The sequence below is a fragment of the Anthonomus grandis genome, chromosome 18 (assembly GCF_022605725.1).
Source record: "Anthonomus grandis grandis chromosome 18, icAntGran1.3, whole genome shotgun sequence".
Taxonomy (NCBI): domain Eukaryota; kingdom Metazoa; phylum Arthropoda; class Insecta; order Coleoptera; family Curculionidae; genus Anthonomus; species Anthonomus grandis.
In genome coordinates this window covers 8,558,987-8,580,317 of record NC_065563.1, presented here as the reverse complement: position 1 = coordinate 8,580,317, position 21,331 = coordinate 8,558,987, and the positions used below count along the sequence as shown (strand labels likewise).

Below are 21,331 nucleotides of genomic sequence, written 5' to 3'. Positions count from 1 at the left end.
AAGTATCTTCTTTTAATGTTTATTTATAAAATTTTAGACACAAACTTGCCTTAATTAATATATAGGGATGAGACCGATCAGCGCTCTTTGAGAGTTAGAAACAAGTTAATTATGCCACAACATATGACTGCATTATTGGAATATATAGGGAAGTTTTTCGGTCATAGCTGTGTTATTATTTAAAAATTTTTATAATTATTTTCATATTTCTAATCTCAATTTTCCGAAAAAATATAAAAAATGTGTTGTTGTTTCATTAAAATGTATAGTTAGTTTTTTCCAGTTGAACTAGGCCTACAGTTTTACATTGCACTTTATGAAATTCATTGTTCAACTTTTAGTGGATTGTAGTAATAATTATATGTATAGGAGGACGTATTAGTATTTATTTTTTTTTATAGACATTTAATAAATGCCTGATGTATAATTTAAGGGAGTAGCGATTTAGTGACTAAACAAGCTAGAATTCGCCCTTTAAGATTTAATAATGTAATAGTGTTATTATTCTTAATAAAGACATTATTTATTTATTTTATTTTTTAACTTAAAATTCCAAACTGTCAAAAGCAGGGCCGGCGAGAGAAAAACCGGCCCCGGGTCGAAATTTACGGACTCTTATACAAATATCTCAAGCAACAGATAATATATTATTATCGTTAAATATGTGTATTAAACTATAGAATATCCTTATACCATTCTGCTTACAAAAGGGAGAAAATGTCGGCATTTAAAAAAAAATTACAAGGGATTTATATACATATCTAGTTTGAAACTCGATTACTATACACCTCAAATATTTGATTAAATTCTTTTGAAAAATCACTTTTTCTCGTCCATATTATCCAATCTAATAACGTTGTTTTTAAACTAAATGTTTATATATAAAATTATAACAAATTTAAATAAACAGTGTTAAAAAATTAAATATTGAATATATATTTTCTGTAAAAACATTTTTTTTTATCAAAACAATCCGTACCCCACCACCCACCCCAAACATTTGTCCAGTAAGAAATTCTTTTGAAAAATCACCTTTTTTCCTCTATAAAATCCAATTTATTAGCACTGTTTTTGTATTAAATATTTATTAATATACATACAATATAATCATATCAATCATAAAGAAACTGTGTTATTAACTAATTGCTATGTTATAACTTAACTGTGTTAGATTAGATATTAACGAAGAAAGCAGCCATTTTTTTGCAGAAAATAATTGAGCATTCTTTAGAGGAAAAACTTCGTAATTTACTAAGGAAATTCAAAAAAATATCATTCAAAAAGATAGATTTGACAAAAGCTATACAAAGCTTTCCATGCTGTGTATAAGTGATTAGAAATAAAGAATAATATAAATTATAGTTAATTTTCTGTAACCTGAGAGAGTTTAATTAATTAATTTTTTTCTTTAAAGGCAATTATTTTATGCAATAAAAACGTTTTCCATCAACACTACCCTTAAACCTTCCACCCTCTCCAAACAACTTACCAATAAAAAATTCTTCTTTAAAATGTCCTTGTTTTATCTTATACAGTATATTTATTTGATCCTATATATTTTAATGTAATTTTGACTGAACATTTTAAATTTTAATTGGTAGATAACCTCCTTAAAATAAGATTATTGAAACATTTTGATACCCTATTAGTGGAAATTTGCCCCCATACTATAGTCGTCCCCGTGGAAACGGGAGCACCATACAAACAAACAAAACATTTTTATTTAGGAATGCCCCCGTGCACATTTCCGCTTCCATGCAAATAACCGGATTTTTTATATGCGTCAAGTTTACTGAAGTTTTTACAATTTACGTTTTAATTTTGTGTTTTATCGTGACGTTTTTACGGTTTTTTTGCGGGAAACGTTTGAAGAAATGACCGACATTTACGCCCTAAAACACGTAAGTACAATCACCCATTTATAATTATTGCATGTAGGTATCCCTTGCAGTATATAATATTTAATTTATTTAAAAATTGATTGCTAGATATAATGAAACAGCCCTTTTAAAAATAATTATTACCAATGTTATCTTGTAATGACTCACGCGCGCCCTAATCCTACACACCAAACAAACACTATCAAACTACAATTTGATGGAAAAAAGATACAAATAGCCTTTACAATTATTACATCGGTCTGCTTGCAAGAAATTTATCAAAAAAGGGCTTAATTAGGCCAAAAACGCGCCCGTTTGCCCTTAATTATTTAAAATAACTAATTTCTGCTTGACATCTGTCACCGGATCTATGGTATTTGTGACGTTACTTAGGGGCAGTTTTCAAATGTCCAAGACTCTCGCTTTTTTTTATTCTTTACTAAGTATATACAGGGTGTTCCTTAAAGACGTGCTAAAATTTAAGGAGGTGGTTCCTGGACTATTTTAAGAAAAAAGTTCCTATGAAACAGCAACGTGCAACAAGAAACATGCATAGGCGATTCCGCGACTTTATTTGCGTTAAGTAAAGACGCGTTACGGCACTTTTTTACTCTCATTTACTTTTTTAAACGCGTTAAAAACATCAGTATTTTTTAATATAATTTTAGTATAAAGTCATTCTTCTTCTTCTTTTCATACTTCTTGTAATAAATCTGATGCTTTAATTCACTTGCAAGTTGCAATCGACGAACATTTTCACACCGCATCAAATTTTTAGGAAAGTAAAATTGTTTTTACCTTTTTAAGCGAAAACTATGCATTGGACGAAAAAAACCGAGAGATCAAACTTGCTAAAAAGTAATTGAGGATTTTAAAATAATTTTTGTTTCAAGAAAAAACGTGTGCATAAAATACATACATATAAATGTGTGTGCCGTTTTTTAACCTTCTTATGGACATTTTGTGATAATATCATTTAAGTTTTTATTCTTTTATATTCTACTTACATAGTTTTTACTTGACAATGGTTCAACAACCGAAACGCATCGGGATTCTTGAAATAAAGATTGTGAAGTAAACAGGACCCTTCGTCTATTATTTTGCTTTGCATAATGGTACTTCACCCTGGAGAAATTTATGGTAATCTATAATTTTGTTTAGGTTATTATTAAAAAACTTATTTTTTTTTAAAACTTTAACACCCTGTACCTCAAAAGTGAGGACGTTTAGGACATATGATCATATGAACTTTTTTTCTTAAAATGGGTCCAGGAATCACCCTCTTAAATATTAGCACGTCTTTAAAAAACAGCTTGTTTATACACTCACCGATTTATAATTGAATATTATTCCTTGCACTATACAGTATTTGATTTACAATAAAATTGATTACTAGATTTAATAAAACAACCCTACTAAAAAAATATTAACGGTGTTATTATAAACCTAAATATGTTAAATAAACCGAAAAAGGGATATTCAGATAATGTTGGCTACACTTTTTCATTTGTGGCGCATATTCGGAATATTTTCAATGCGATTTTCGCATTTTTTGAAAAGTTCATAATTTAGGATTGCAAATTGACGATGTAAGATTTATTTTACTATATTTCATAGTCTATAGAATTTTTTTTACTAGTATCATCAAAGACTATTGAGAATCGATCAATTTTTTTTGTAATGACGATTTAAGCCATAAATATAGGATACATTAATAAAATTTTGTTTATTTTTCTAGAGGCAACACTAATTTAAAAAATTCCACTAAACCAAAAGCATGTAAAAGATTTTATTACTACAAGCATTTATTCTATATAAATTATCTGATTTCTGATTGTAGTTTAGCGAGTGTAAATGTCAACATTATGTACATCCTTATTCTACATTTATTTCTTGATAAAGCTTGTGAAACCAAGATGTAATTTAAATTGAATATTGCTTAATGACAATGGGTTTTGTGTATCGGTAGCAGCATTTTTTTAAATATAAGTCGTTGTGCACGTCTATTCTCTTGAACGTCTAATTCCCCCAAAACAAGTAAATAAAGTAATGCCATTATTTGTAACTAAGTACCTGTAAGACACTGTTGGATAGGAAATATTAATATATAAAATAATACGTTATTTGTTAAAAACACAAGAAACGAATCCAAAACTAAAATCCCGGATACGGTCTATAAAATATACTTATGTCTAACCACAAAAGTAACTTTTAAGTTTAGTAAGTAATATCCATTACAAGTAAGGTACTGTTGGGTAATAAGGCCGGGTTAAGAAAAATATTTTTGTTATAACCAAATAAAAAATATTTTTATTACAAAGTAAGATACAAAAGATAAATCAACATGTATTCTTTTAAAAAACATAACTAAAAAATGAAAACAAGAATTTTTAAACATTCATAATGCAAAAAAATAAAAACAACTCTTTTGGCCTTATTACCAGCATAGGCAGGTAATATGGCCACGGAGTAAAATTTGTAGCAGGTAATAAGGCCGATTTTTAAAATTTCCTCAGGGCATGCATTCAGGGCAAATAAATGCTTCTTTATCTTCAACTGTTAGTCCAACACATTTTTCGTGAACCCAAGTACCACAAGATGAACATGCTCTCATATCGGCTACAAAGTCAAGCAGGCAAACAGAACACATCCATACAGCTGAAAGGCTCGTAGTTGGCGTATTGGCGGACTTCCTCTTCACAACAGAACCCTTTTTTGAGATATTGGTAACCTTTTTACCAGAACTATGATCCTTAAATATGTGCCTTTTGACCTCTTGAGCACGATAATTCAAAGCCTTTCTTCGATTGGAGGTTTTTATTGGTGCCATATCAGGTGTAACTAAAACTTCAGAGAAAGAGTTTTGATGTGAAGTTTCTCCTTTTTCAGCAAAATCTTCTGACTGAGTTGATTGAGACTGAGACTGATCTGCAGGGCTGGTACTGGAATGTACTGTTGAATTATCCTTAGTTGTCTTAAATAATGTTGCTAATGGAATATCATCTTCCGAATCTCAAAGTTCTTCCCTTACTATGGCACTTTCATCACTATTTTCAGCTGCAATATTTTGACCACGATGAGTTGGAAGACTTGGGGCGAATGCATGTTCAGGAATGGCGTTTCTACTGAATGGGTAGATACCAGTTGATCTAAAACCATTGCAGATGTTATTAATAGTCATGCACTTTCCCCAGACTGGCGTGAATACATCAGAAAATCTCTCTTTACTCAACCTTCTATCAGAATGTTGACTCCAATATTCAAGAAGCTGTTGATCCCAGTGGGATTCAAAAGACCGGAAAACGGATTTGTCCATTGGCTGGAGCTCGTGAGTCGTATTACTGGGTAGGCATAAAAGCTCAATTCCTAAAGTTTCTGCCTTTTCAGCAATGGACTCATCTAGGTGACTTGACGCTCCATCAAAAATTAAAATTGTTGGAGGGGAAGACATAAATTGTGAGAAGTGCTCCAGCCATTTGATAAATATCTCAGTCGTCATGCTGCCCTTTGCGATCATGTGTACAGCTGAGCCTGCTGGTAAACCATCAGAATAGCAAGGTTTTCCACGTTGCCCTTTGAATAAAATCATAGGTGGTATGACATGGCCTAGGGCATTTGCACAAGCGACTACTGTGACGTTTTCCGCATGTTCAGGCGCCACTAAGTGCACTCTTTTGGCACCTTTTTGGGCTAGTACTAGCTGCTGGTGATGAAGGGTTAATCTGCAACCCTTCTCATCCATGTTGTAAATTTTTTCGGGGCTATGTTTTAATCCGGTTCTACACAGCAGAGCATCCAATTTATCAAAATAATCATTTACAATGAAATGATTCAATTTCTGAGCTCGGGCAGGATTTAATTGCTGTGCTTTGCGTTGAGCTATTTGTGGATGACGTCTTAGAAAGGCACGGTACCATTCTTAACCCGCCAATTTTTTTTCCCGGTTAAATTTATGTTTAACGCTCATTTTCTCACAATAATTGAAAACACTTCGGCGTAAAACTTTCGAAGTTAACGGAAAGCCTCTGCTAGAAAATCTCAATATTTTCCTTTCTAAGTCCGTTTCCTGTTCCATATTTAATACTGGTTTTGCTCCCAATGACCTGTTTGAGGAACTGGATTTAAGGTGATTCCTTAAGGTACGACGCGGAATCCCAGATTGCTGTTCCACCCATTCTTGAGACCGACCACTCCTTAATAGCTGAAGAGCCTCTTCCATCATTTCTTCGGTCCAATTTGCTCGTATTCCTCGATTTTTTTTTCCCCATAACTGAAAAATAAAAAAGTATTTTCTACTGCGTATGTAGGAGACAGATAATATGGCCGGAACATTATAGCTACAGCTATAATACTTACCTAAGCTAGAAAACTGCTCCGCGCTGTAACTGTTGCTGACACGTTGGTATAAAAAACTATTTTCTAAGACTTCCGCAGGAATCCTACATGGAAAAACAACTTTTAGACCATCTTGTAATAGGCCTTATTACCTGGCTAGAAACTTAAAGGTAACCATTTCGGCAGGCAATAAGGCCGGGAGCTCATTGCATTAAGATAAGGTGGGAAATTTCTTTAAAAAAATATATAAGTAAGTAAAAAATATATAAGTAATGGGATTATTTTTTTAAGACTTTTGCCAGCGTAAACAATTAAAATAAATTTACAAAAAATTACGCATTATTTTGTAGCCGGCTTTATTATCTGCAAACAAATTTAATGGTAAGGCAGGTAATAAGGCCGCGGCCTTGTTACAAGTCTGGCATCCATTTTCTTTTTGAGGTTAGATGTAACAAAAAAAAAAAAATAAAACGAAACAACTATGTTAAGTTAATCTATATACCAACACAATTTGGAAAATATAATGCAAACAATACTCTAATCAAACTACCAAAAAATGTTACTCACCTTTTGCAGGTATTTTTTACAACACGGGCACGAAAACACTTCCAAATTTTTAAACACGTGCATGTAGGTAAATGGAGGAATGTATACTAGCTCGCAAAGCGCCAACTGTTTTGTGTTAGATCTGTCTACACCTAGATGGTGCCACTAGGACCACAGAATATTAAGGTATCCGTTGGGATAACTTTGGCTTTATTACCTGCCCGGCCTTATTACCCAACAGTACCTTATGTACTTCGACTTTAGGGGATGAAAGTTTTGGAAAAAAATCACTTTAACCCAAAAAACACAATCAATCATAATAGACATCTGACTAATTCCATTCCATAATTTTGACTCGAGATGAAAATTTCAACCACTTTCTTTAAGTTGAAATAATTTCGATTAGTCGAGATTCAATGACGTCATATTCATAGTTCAGCCGAAATCCGAAAGGCTTGCAAAGTCGCATTTCGACGTCGTCATATTTATTTCGACTCGAAACATCAATTAGAATCGGAGCCTGGGTTTGTCTCGTTTCTTGACTCCACTTTGACACTTCCCCTCTCGCCGAGAATGACCCAGTGGAATTCAAATGTAGTTGAGTGAATAGAATTGTTTTACCTATGTTTTCTTTTTGGCTATGATAATCCAGTTTATATTTATAGCAATTGATTTTTATCCAGTTGGTCTTTAACTAATATTACATGGGAAACTGACCTCTTTCAAATCATTTTCAGATCCTAATGCAGATAAAAACAATTTAAAATTTGTAGTAGAATTAGAAATTTCATTCATTTGATTAGACACCTGTTTCAGCACTTTTTTTAAATTTTTGTAAAAAGAAGATAAAATTGTATATTTGGTAAGTTTATATTTAAAATCTTTAATTAATTTGATTAAATACCTATTTCAAAATATTTGCAAAGACTTGATTGCTCTCAATATACAATCAGAAATCTCCATACATTTTTGGGGCTTATACACTTGAAAATTGGTCGATGATTGTGCTGTCTACAGGTCATATTTATCTCTGTTTCTTCAGATCTTCCGGTGATAATTTCTTTCCTTATTGCACAACTGATAGATGTCACGTATATCAAAATCAAAACTCAAAATCAATCAATTTCAGTTGTAACCTATCAATATCAGATCTGTCACTAAGTAGTTTCGTTTTAAATGCACGCATTTCATGTAAATTATTGCCATAATTTATAGCAAAAGTCTAAAATAGTTCGTTTAACGTATCCGTGGTCCAAAACATGCAGCGAGCAAAAAAATTGCACGTAATCAATTTGTCATCGGGTCCATTTGATATGCGCTTTTATTTCTAACAAAACAAAAACAATAATTATGTATTGCGTGTGGTATTTAGTTGGCATGCACCTAGGCTCTTAATAGAGGAGCCTGAATGGTCCTTTTAACACTTCTTTGAATATTCAATTGTTAAAATCCAATCAAAAATTAATCAATTTCGGCATTTTTCTAATAACTAGATGTTCAAAAGAGCACGAAAAACTGTCATGTCAGGTCCAGAAGTATACACGGGCGTGTAATTATTTCTCGTTCTATTTCGAGCTAGTTCGTCACTCATAAATATCTCTTTAAACATTAGTGACGTTGCACGTCAAGATTTCTCCGTGCCCGCCACACGAAAATCTTTAATGCAGAAAACAAATATTCGGACTCATTCATTTTGGCGCCCAACAATTCAAATATGACGCATAAAGGTCGGGGCACACATATCCGTACCGAGGACGCACCGTGCCCGCAGCGCAGCTCGGCCGTGTCTCGGTTGTCAACAACACTATAGTAATCATATGGCGAAGTCTTAACATCAGCGCACCGTGCCCGAGCATGTAGCACGCACCGCATCCGTGATGAGTGGGAATAGTTTTGTTTAATTTTCAACGGTCTCGAACGAGCAATAAAATGTAGATATTCAAAATGGAAATTGAAAGGTTAATAGAGGAAGTAAGGAAGTTTCTATCATGTTGTCTAGATGAGCGAATTTGTTTTAGTAAGCGGCTATTATAGTTTGTTCCAGTTGTAATTATTTTATACACCGTGAAATTGATTCTTTTTTCTAAAATGCATTACAGCCCATTTTACAAAAACCAAACGAAGATTGAGGTTGATATTTGAAGTGGTGTGTAAGATCAGGTGTAAAAAAAATGACCTAGAAAATGTTCTAATTCATATTTAGGATAGAAGACATGCAGTTTTTTGAAAAGCTTTTATTTAACTTGCAATGTGTGTATGTATGTATGTATGTACATATGTAACTAACTATGTATGTTCGGTGCAAATCTTAAAACTCAAATTTGACCAACTTCTAGTTGTCCGATTTTGATGAAATTTGGAACATATACGTAATTCCGGAGACAATGAAATATAGTACTATTTAGTACTAAAATTAACTAAGGTTGGTACTTCTATATGCATAAAAAAATATTAATTAATTTTTCGAAATAAAACTTCTTCAAGTTAAAATTTTTATTCAAAAATTTTAATTTGTTTTTTACTTAAATAACTCGTAACGATAGTTGTATACGCAAATTCCAATTACTCAATATACTAGGTTTTTATTTAGTTTTTAAATTTACATAAGAAAAGGTTACAAAGTTTAATTACCAATATTTTTACCACTAGATTATACATTAGTTGTTTGAGATTTTCGTCTTAGAAAATATTTTTTTTACGGCGAAGAAACCAAATAACTAATAAAAAAACATGAATTTGATACGATCTAGATTTTATTTACTATATTTTAGCGAAAAAGATGCAACATCTAAAAAACTGGCAAATATGAACAAATTATTAATATCAATTTAGTAATCACAAATTAGTAATTATCTTTACAAACTGAATACTTTGAAGTGTGTCGTGACCGTCCAATGCGATGCGGGTTGCGGCCGTGTGTCGGAGATGTGTGTTTTGGGAGATAATGCACCGAGACACGGCCGAGCTACGCTGCGGGCACGGTGCGGTCTCGGTACGGATATGTGTGCCCCGACCTTAAAAGGATCGTTTGTATGTAACGTTTAAAATAGGGTAAATTATGATTCATGCGTTTGTAGACCAAGGTCCGAATTACAAAGTGTCAATATTAGAATTGCTTATGTCATTCTTGTCGCGTCTCATGTATCAATGTCAGTTTCGTTTAAGTGTAATTTTAGTAAATGTCAAAAAATAATGACAAAAAAAGAAATACTAGACTTTTATGTGCGAACTTGTTTCGATTGTTGGAGTGAAAAAAAGTATTGATTTCTGATTTTTGATTAGAGTGGTAGAGAATTGGTGATTACGTGCATAAGCTTATAAGGCAAAGTGTTCTCCAAAATCGATTTTTACTCTTATTTTTGTTCAATTTCTCTCTTTTGACCGTCTTGTACATACCTGTGTGTATTTTAGCACTTTTTGCACTTTGCTCGTTGCTTTCTTCTAAAAGGATAGAAATAGCCGTTAACATTATTATACTTTTTCGCTTGCATGATATTAAAAGCTTAATTAGGCAGTAAAGGCCTGTTGCCACGAACTTAATAAATATACCTGGACTACTAATGCATATGACCACTGCCTGATGGCCGCCATTTTAATAGTGGTTGTGTCCTTTTGATGTTGGTCACTGTGAACATTTTCAGTATTGCCAACAAAAAATATAATTAATAACGGTAATGAAGTTGACGACGCTGACGTTTGACGCGTGAGTATAGCGTACAGGGAAGCCTGAATAGTTGACCCTCTTAAAATTTACATGGGTAATGTTCCATGGGTATGTTCCGCTCAGCGACGCACCACCCGGTATAGCTGAAAATTTCCTCTTTCGAAAATGCGTGTAAACTTGATAACAGAGAATCGATGAATATGTTTGCAAACAAAATACACCCCTTGCTTCTGTGCACATGTTGAACTTAAACAATGTTGTTGTTTGCTAATTCTAGCCTTTTAATGTTCTAAGTAAGCATGAGTTATATATCCATATATCCCTTTGTATAGTTATTTTTACTGTTTAAGTATATTGTTATCTTTAGCTTAAGTTAGCATTTATTTTATATTATAACTTTTGTTTGTGCCTTTTAGCAGTCAGCTAGAGCTTAGCTATTGAAGAGAAACTTACGTATTGTACATTATTATTTTATATATTTAATTTTTAATTGGCGCAGTCGGTAGGATTTGTCAAAAACTCAATATATCGATTGAATTTTTCGTTTTGTCGATTAATTGGCAATTCCAAAAAAACAGTCGAGAGTATTTTCGGATTAACCGGAGTGCTAAGACTATCGTTAAGTGTGCAGTTCCTACGAGCCGGGACAATTACATCTTGAAAATTGGTACAGAATTGACCAGTTTCGTGAGGAGTCAGATTTTGGTACTGGATGCAACTTGTATTAATATTATTGATTTTTAAAATGTCTAGTAATGAACAACTAACTAATTCCTTGAATAAACTGAATATTGAACCTTCAGCCTGCGCTAGCTCCACTTCAAATGAAGAAATGTTGAAGTTAAGTTCTAATTTAACCAGAAGAAACAGAAAATTTAAAACTAGATATAGATGTGGGAATCTTTAATTTTGTACATATTTTTTTTATCATACCTTATCTTCTTAATGCAATAAATATCTCTTATATTATTTACAAACGAGACCGCCCAAAGTAACAAATAAAAACAAACGGCAAAGCATTTCTTATAATAATCGTCGCGGCAAGCCGCCAAAGGCAATAACATGGAAATCGAAGCGTTTTTAAGAAACGGCTTTCTTTGCGGTAGTTCCAGGTATTCGAGTTCGAAGCCGAAATGTTGATGTAAGAACAAAATCGGGGGTTTTTGGTCTCTGTTTAGATTTGAGTAGCGAAAGTTGCGCGGCGGGACGTTAAAAAATATTACGACGATAACGACGAAACGACGTTTATATAATAAAAGTTTTTCCCGAAAAGACGGAAAATCAAGAGACGCTTGATTTATTATCGGGAGTGCTTTTATCTGTCTTGACATCATAATCTAGACGGGGTTTTGGTGTTATGATTTATTTAAGATATAAGACGAATAAATTTAAGAGGTTACTCAAGACGTGAGTACAGAAGTATTCTTTCTTAGATGTTTATTTCAAATAATCATCCGTTGTTCATGTTGGTTTGGCTGTGTTACCGCTGTGTCGAATCTTTGTTAGATTGTTTGTGCTGCTGTTTGTAAAATCCGTATAACTTTTGACTTTATTATTAAACCTTATTTATTGATACCAGAAACTTTTATTATCATAACCCTAGACATCGATAAATTCCTACATAGATATTTATTTATTAAAAGCAAATTTGAGTAAAATTAAAGAAACTCAATCGGTAATTTCAAAACCCAAATTTAGAAAAGAATAATTTTAATTCTAAAATGGCACAATTTAAGCCAGAATATTTAAATTGCATACCATTATTTTATGGAAATCCATCTGAGATAAAGAGATTTCTTGCTGTTTGTAAATCTATAATTGATAATTTCTACGATGTAAATAATATTGCAAATTTTCAAAATACTTATATCTGAAATAGCTTAATAGGTAAACTATCGGGAAATGCCATAAAGATTTATCTTTATTTCGGTGGTGTTGGCCCAAACCGCTGAGCCAAATACTCGCGTACTTGTACAGCAAAGTGAGCCGGCGCTCCATCATGCTGAAACGACATTTGCTGTCTAACGTTTAGTGGAACAGTTCCAGTAGAAGGTATGGCCCAATTAAATAATCATCTGTGTTTTCTTGGAAAAATTGCATAAGGATTTTCTTCGTACCAAACATGGCTATTCCTACTATTAAAAATACCGTCTCTTGTGAATCGGTCCACAAAACAAATCGTAAAAAATTTGGTTGTGCAATGATGTGACCCAGAAGCCATCGACAAAATTGAACTCTAGGATGATAATCGGCTGCAGTCATACCTTGAACTTTCTGGAAGTGGTAAGGATGGAGTTGTTGCTCGTGTAGTACCCGCCAGATAGAAGCGTTACTCGTACTCATATTCTTAGCGACGTCACGTGTGCTATTTGATGGTTCATTGGGAACTCGCTGAAGCACCTCTTCTTCAAATTCCACCGTTCTTACGGTTCGAGCAACACCAGTATTATGCATCTTGGTCTTAAACATGCTTGTCTCAGCGAGCCGCCGATGAACCGCAATAAACTTTATGTATCCAGGATGCTGTCGTTCGGGATAACGTTCATGATACAACCGCGATGCTGCTCGTGCATTGCAGTTTGTTGCTCCGTATGCCAAATGCATATCCGCCAATTCTTGATTGGTAAAGTTTTCCATTAGCAATAAATGTTTAAAAATTGTAAGCTATAAAATTTTTGAATATGACATTGAGAATTGACATTAATAAGCGTTGATTTTAAATAATTGTTGTTATGGTATCATGTACAAAAGATAAAAATAAATGCAGCAGATCCTATTTAGGTAATTCATGTTTTTTATAAATTTTAATGCGTCTTAGGGTCGTAGTGATGTAGTGACGCATTTCCGGACATGGGTTCCTATACTCAAATGGATTCTTCTGTTGCACTGAACAACCCCCAGAAGTTTGATCCCATAGTTCTAAAACACCCTGTATAGTTACAATTTTCTATATCCCACTTGTTCAAAACGTCTTTTAATTCTACAGCATTATTTTTGCTAGTATGGGATCCACACAATTCCTTGGTAGCTAAAACACGCGTTTCACATTTATCTTCATAAATAACATGGCAAGTGACAGTTACGTAGGCTTTGTTGCTGTCCGAGGTATAGATATCCGTCGTTAAAGCAACACAATAATTTTAATTAACTTGATATTAATTTTTGAAATTTTACTTTCTGATAGCTCATTTGATTCATTTCAACCAAAAAGTTTTAAAGATAGTTTGCGAGAAGGTGAAAGGACGTATCAAGGCATCATCTGGCTCTACTGCCGTGTTGGAAGGTCCTACTTGGGTTAATACTTTAAGTGGACTGATTTACTATTTATCCTTTTGATGTGTCTATTTGTTGTTATTCGGGTGTAGCAACTTCTAGCGATACTCTTGGATGTATTCTTAATTGATTTAGTTTCAAATTAGTCGTTCCATCCAAATATTTTAAAATTATCTTGCATATATATTGCACGGCTTGTTTTGCATCGAGTTTGTTAAAATAATCCCAAACTACTAATTTTTTTTTTAGTTTCGGATTTCATCGTAAACATCATTTACTATTTACAGTAATATTCTTATCTCACAGTTTATTAATAATTTTAAATTAAAAATATTAAAATATACTTTTTCAAGAAACAGCAATAGTGATCAATTTGTCACGAATTGATCAGCTGATAAAAAGTGTCTGTTCTATAATTTGCGATGTTGCAATACATATACACGAGTGATTTTTAATTTGAATTATTATAATCCCATTATTGAAATCATTCATAACTTAATAATCTGATTATCGAAATAATGCGATTTTTTCCATCACTAACAATTACCGCGAGTCAGGTTAAAGTTTTGATGTTGTCAATAAAAAGTGCGGTCCTAGCATAAATTTTTGAAGTGTGTTCCTGAATTACGTTACTATACTTAAACAAAACGACCATTTTAGAGGCACCTAACCAAGGACGTGAACTTTATCAAAAAACTGGAACAAAAACAGAAACAATTCGAACGTCTTTCGTGCCACAGAACCAGTCAAAATAGTCGTTTTAAGGCTCACCCGAACTTGTTGCACTCAGATTCCGATACCCCTGCCTCTGCATCATGTACCCCCAGAGTAACAACCACTTTTTCCGCCAGCACCACCACCCTTGTCTATCCGAAACCCTCGGGAAGTTTTAGGGAAACTAAAGTATGTTCTCATAAACCTTAGGGCCTCAACTATTCAATTTTCATTATTTCAGCTAAGGGCGGCCAACTACCATCGTCTCCTGCATGAAAAACTGTCGATAATCGACGGAAATCCTTCGCATCTAAGTGACTTCACTGGAACGGGTGACTGTATGCCCCACAGAAGCGACAGGAGCTCTACTAGCCTCGGTAGTTGCTCCTTGGACTCAGTTTATGGGGATTTTACTGATTCCAGGTGCCATAGTCTGGCCCCTAAGAAACCATTGGAGAAAACTTCCAATAAACCAAACAGCGCCGCAGAGAAGAAGAGTAATGCAAGCAGATTGTCTTCTCAGCAAAGTTTTGCTCCTAAAGGCATTCCTATTTCGGTTTTCGAGAGGAAAGTGAAAGTGGTGGTGACGAAGAGTTTGCAGAATATCACAGAAATAAAGTAGGTAACAATTTAAAGGGCTAAACAAACTAAATCTTTGATCAACAAACACGTTTAATCCCCAAAATCATCCTAAAGATTTTTTTTTACATTTTAGAAGCATTATGGCCCAAGGAATAGAACCTCCCGATGGTGAGGAGGAGGAGGCCAAAAGAGTAGTTAGAGCCAAAGAGTTTTCCAATAGATTTTCCAGAAACTACTTGTACCCCTTGGGACGTCAGGTAAGCCACATAAACCCCATGGAACCATCTTTGGAACTAAAAAATTTCAGCTTCAAGACTTCAATTCGCCCACCCTAACTCAACTAAACCCGTTAATTGTAAACCAAAAGCTCCTCTCAGCTTATCAAATTATCCAGACAGCGTTACAGGCTTACCAGCACTACTTACCATCCTCCCACGGAGATTGTACTTTCACCCAACTGAAAATTCTTATGAATCATATTCTCGGCATATGTGACATACATAGGATGCAGCTAAAGGACCAAGAAGACAGCTATTTAGTGGAATTCGTTGATGTAAGTAAGCATCATAATACTGTTTAAATGCTTACTTACTAAATTGCTTTTAGTCATATAAAATCAATGCTGAATTAGTTATTCAAAAAGTGGATGAGATGCTTACCTTGCCCAAAAGTGATAAGAAACTTGAAGCGAGTAAGTCCGAACAGTCGAAATGTGTTGCTGGTAAGCAGCTTACGAAAAGACTAAAGGGGAGCAAGTCTAAACTTTCGATGTATACAACCACCGCTTCGTTTAGGAAAGATGCAGCGTGGAAGAGGGCCGTCGATTGTTTGGCTAAGAAAAGGTAAGTTTTTGGGAAGTAGGGAAGGAATAATTCGTATTCGTGATATCGTTAAACACAAAATACGGCAAATGCGCTTCGGCTTTTTCATAGTTGCCTTTAAATCTGCGCCGAGATATGATTTTTATGCAAGATGGCGCTCCTGCGCATGTTGCTAGACCCGTGAGAGAATATCTTAATGCTAATTTCAACTGAATAGGACGTGGAAGTCAAAGACCTTGGCCCGCACGAAGTCCTGATTCGAACAACTTTTGATGTTTTAAGAGTTAAAAAATATTTTAATAAAATATAGAGGAAAAATAAGGAGGTTCTTAGTTTCTTGGAGAGCTGTTCAACATAGGAGTCACCCTTAAGAATAAATGACAAATTAAGTCCTAGAAATTTTATACTCTCTACAGTACGACTAACATTATCTAAGTCCCTTCTTCAAGGTCTTATAATTAGGGCTTAATAGGAAACTAATAATTTAGGGATTAAATATTAAAGAAAATAATGTTGCTGCATAATTTGTACAATATATACATAGTTTCTACATATTGAAACGGTGGAATCATCAGTACTTAGGTCCCCAGGATATCGTTTTGATTTCACCCTAGAATAATGTACATACAAATATAGTATTACCAAAATTTAAAATGTGTTAATTTTTTAAATAATAATATATGAACTTATTATACAAAAAAAACTTACTTTTTATATGGTGGTGATATTAATGTTATTAAATTAATATCTTCCTCCAAATGTATTTCTACATCTCTAAGTCTAAAAATAAAAAAAGTGTATTATGATATTCCAATTGATCAATAAAATGTATGGTATTACAAAGAATCTTTATAATATCATACATTTTAATGATTAATTGCATTTAAATAAACAAATATAACACAATAAAATACTATATCACTTTTAAATAAGAACTGCCATACACGGCATAAAACTCTTATTTGTACTTCGATAAAAATCCATTGGTCTATCTTGACTAAGCTGCCACTGTGCGTACATTTTTGGATGAAACCTTTCCCAATTGGTGGATACGAAGGAGAGGACCCATCGAATGGCCTGCTAGATCGCCTGACCTAACACCAATGGACTTTTTTTTGTGGGGATACTTCAAGTCGAAGGTATTTGTTAATAGGCCAAATAATCTATACGACTTGAAAGAGGGAATTCGCAGAGAAGTGCGCGCTATAACTCCGGAAATTATTGAAAATGTGCAACGAGACTTTATTGATCTCCTTGGATATTGTCAAGCCGTGAATGGCAACCATTTTGAACATTTAACTTAATTTTTGTTCTTTTTTTATTTGTTACATGAATCGTCTTTTTTTCGATAACTGACTGTTGACTTTAGGTATAGGACATGAGGCATGAAACATACGTAGAATTCGACGCGAAATTCAAAAATGAAATAAAAAAGGTGCTTTCATTTGAAAAAATGAAGTTGATGGTCGTAATTTATTTTTGAGCAACCCAATATACAAACTTCACGTACAAAAATGCGCAACTTGAAATAAAAATCGACGGGTTTAAGCGTTTTTTTTCGAACACACCGCTGAATTTTAAATGAATTTAGGGGTCATTCTCATTTAAAGTCGTCAAACCAATAGTGAAAATCGTTCATTACAAAATATTTAATATTATGCAAAAAAACAAATAAATCATTTTCTAATCATGTTTTATAACACAATTTGGCAAAAGCAGTGCAAATTTTTTTTTATTTTACCCATTTTTGAGTGATTCTGCTTACTGAACTTTGTCAGGTTCGTCACTATTTCTTAAAAGTCAGAAAATTAGCCTTAGACCCAGGTTAAGAATTCTTTTTAAAACATTAATTATTGCAAGAAGCCGATGGGTAATTTATTTTGTTTTAGTTTCTATTTTTCTATAAAAAGCAATACCATATTTTATGTGTTTTTCTAAATAGTGACGAACCTGACACTGATGTAACAAACCTGACAATGATGCTAAAAATTGATAGAAAACAAACACATTTAAATAATAATTGTTTTTTTTTATTAAATGGCTCCAATTACAAAAACGTTTAACCAAAAATGTAAATTCTAAATTTAACCAAACATAACAAAATAAACTCTAAATTTTAAGTAACTCATAACAAATAATAAAATACTTAGGTTAAATTAGTTGATGCCTTCCCCATTTTCAAGCCAAAACGGCGTTTTAAACTGTAAAATTCGTTTAGTTGCATTAGTAGGTGCTTCAATAGAACCCACTATATCTTCAAATTTATACCAGATCTTGTCTTCCTTGATTGGCCAAATGTATTTATTGACTCCTACAGAATGCAGAACTTTAACTTCACAGGATTCATCGTTATTTGTATCAGTAACAACGCCCGGATATATCACATTGTTATATTTAACAAGCAGCCATTGATCAATTTTTACATTTTCAAAGGTCACAGGTAAAAATTGTTGTTGTTGAAGCTGTTGTTGAGGAGTGGTATCTTCTGGGTTATCGTCTGAATCTACAGTTTCACAGTCTTGATAATACATCCGTTGCAATGAATGACAATCACATGTTGTAGGCAATTTCTTGCAAAAACACGATAATTCGCGTCCATATAAATCGGACTCAGAATCTTTCAAAATAATTTGACCTACTTTCATAATGCCTTTAGTCATTTTGTAACGATTATTTATTTCTTTTTTGGAATCAAAGTTAATGACATCTTCTAAATCGATCCAATAAAGTTTCACATTTACTTTTCCTTGAAGAATCCTAAATAACGCTTCTGCATCTGGAATGTCATTCCCTTTACAGACAAGTCCATCAGCTACTCTTTTGACTGCAGCCCCAACACCATCCGGAGCACCCTTACCATGCGAAGCCTCTGAAAAGTTCCATGAAGCATTTGAAAATCCATAATCTCTAAAATATGTATTCAAATAAAAAAAATTGTCCTTGTTGCGGTATTGTGATGTTGGGCCATCACTAAAGAAGTTAACAGTTTGCACACCATTTTGTTTTAGTTCTTCTAAAACAGGACGTAAGTGGGCCCAAATAGCAGGAGGGTCATGCCGAGTACAGGAACAAATGGTACATATACTTTCAGGAGGTTTATTGTCATAGTAAACTACAACGGTATGGAGAATGGCCTGGTTGTGTGAGGAACTGAAATGCATTGCCTGTATTTCTGAACTCATTTTGCATGAGTAATTTTCAGAAAAATCTATATGTACAGCAGCCTCTTCATAAGTTAGTTCAGAAATACATTTTTGCCTTTGACTGGCTGGATGATTTTTTTTAAAGACATGCCAACAGAACATTGTTTTTAGTTCTGCATTAAAATTTGTGCATAGGTTCTTTAGCATTCCAGATTCACGGATAAGCTTTGTTTTATTAACAAAAAATGTTTTGCCTGATTTGCTCCTTTCCTCTTTTTTAAGTTTCCAAAAGTTCCAATTAACTAATTTATTTGGATCTTTAATATCCGCGAGGATTATAGCGGCCTGATCTTGGCATTTTGGGCAGATATTTTTCATGCAATCTTTTGATTTTACATCACACGTAACCAGCTTACATACGTTTTCGATGTTGCGTTCTGTGCAAATTTTTTCTTTTACTAAAGTATCCAGTTTATGCTGTATATTGGAATGTTTTTTGCACAAGCAAGAATCTCTATCGGAAAGTTTTGGTTTCACAACCCAACAAGGTCTATGCCTGCAAAATGTCGCAAAACTAATTTTACTACAAGGAAACTCTTTGCAAAACTTTTCATAAAGATTTTTAAGGGTTTCCTTTAGCAATCTTTTCTGATATTTGATCTTGCCTCGTGTTACTGTTTGTTTTTTTCCCGGTGTTAACGTAGTTATGTCATCTCTATTAAAAAAGTCTCGTATTTTTTTATGAAGTGGATGTAAAGTAAGTCGACATCTTCCTTTCCCTTTTGACATTGTAGTTGAAGAATGACATTGGAGTACCTTTTTAGTTCTTGTTAAAAATTTATATTTTTTGACAATGGTTCCACTAGTGGCTCTAGAAATAATTTGCTTTTCTTTTTCGTTGTTTGTTTTTGAGTAATTGTCTTTTATTTGTGCAACTAGTGCATTATGAAAAACTAGAGTTTTTTTTACAGTTTCAGGAACTATATATCCTTTGGTATCTTGGATGGCTTTACTGTAAGGACTAGCTGTTTCACTTTTCTGACTCCCTGCCACAACATTCTTTTTCTGGTATCGCTGGCAACGTTTCTTATACTTCCGTAAAGACTGCTTTGTTTTTTCCAAGTCCTTTTCCAAACGCTTGATTTTCCTGTATGCAGCAGTTCTGTCCTTGCGAAGTCTCTTTCTTCCGGAAGACCTGTTAGCCTCTAAGTAAGATTGATTTCTTGGAGGTTCATTTACTATTCCAACATCTTCCATAGGAATATGATCGGGCAGGGGTATCGGACTTCCCGGTGGAGTATTTTGCTGAAGAAATTGGTCCTGTTCACGTTCATGTTTTTTTATCTGCCGACTTTTCTGTTGGTACAATCTCCATTTTTTTCTTTGGTAACGCTGCTCCCTATCGGAAAGTTTTTCTATAGACTTTTTGGACTTCTTTGCCCTCTTTCGGCTTTTTTCCAAATATTCTTGTCTTTTTTCGGGGTTTTCTTTCAGTTTTTCTCTATAACGCCTTGCACGTTCAGCCGGTGTTAACGGCATTGCTGAAAATAATGTCTACTTTACTACTTTTAACGTCAGGTTCGTCACGAACTTGTCAGCTGCGTTACGAAAGAATAGTAACGCAGCTGACCGTGACGAACCTGACATTTTATTAAAAATAAGACTATTTGACTATGACCGGCGACCGGTATTTTATTGTAAACATAACTTAACTTTTAGTTTGCTTTGGTTAACAAAATACAATAATTAGTTTTAAGAAAATATAAAGAAATTTAAAGTTATTTGCGTGACGTAACTGACAAGCAATAAACATACTCACCTTAAAGTCACAAGAAAACACTTTTTTAAACACAGTATTTAACTAAAAAAACACTTTCTTTACACTGCGTAGCGACACTATGGTTTCATTTAGCAAGCAGGTGGTTAACAGGAAATAGTAAATTGGTCCATATAAGAATTTTACGCTTTCTTAATAGTAGTGACGAACCTGACATATTTTTTAGAGACAATACTTTGAAAGAATAAAATAAATACGAAAAGCAAAGACGTGTTTCCTATAGGCGAAAAGTTAAAAATTAAATCAATATTTTTTAGTTATCTAAGTAAAGCCTAAGTAAAAAACAATTCCTTAACGAAAAATCATGATAGTATGAAAGCAACTAAGAAAGAGACCGTGACGAACCTTGACATTTTGTGACTTTAAAATGAAATAAAATTACATTCATAAAATCAAGATATATTATTTCCTAAACATGTGATTAATCCGTGTTTAGTTTTTATTTTAAAACATCTAATCGACACTAACAAACAAAACCTAAAGAAAAAAGTCTTGAAAACATCAAATATCAAAGTTAAATGAGAATGACCCTTAGA

At 33.5% G+C, this 21,331-nt stretch overlaps 1 protein-coding gene across 2 annotated transcripts in view; it reads left to right on the top strand.

Moving 5' to 3' along the window:
- The first annotated feature begins 1,713 nt into the window (after positions 1-1,713).
- The window catches only part of LOC126746865 (uncharacterized), a 203,162-nt gene continuing 183,544 nt past the window's right edge, over positions 1,714-21,331 (top strand). The window contains exons 1-6 of one of the 2 annotated variants that reach the window (XM_050455256.1): positions 1,714-1,901; positions 14,359-14,601; positions 14,654-15,030; positions 15,128-15,251; positions 15,302-15,547; positions 15,601-15,836. In XM_050455256.1, the coding sequence (XP_050311213.1) occupies positions 1,875-1,901; positions 14,359-14,601; positions 14,654-15,030; positions 15,128-15,251; positions 15,302-15,547; positions 15,601-15,836 (1,253 nt within the window). In that variant the 5' untranslated portion in view covers positions 1,714-1,874. The remainder of the gene's footprint in view (positions 1,902-14,358; positions 14,602-14,653; positions 15,031-15,127; positions 15,252-15,301; positions 15,548-15,600; positions 15,837-21,331) is intronic. The other variant, XM_050455255.1, reaches the window with a different exon arrangement.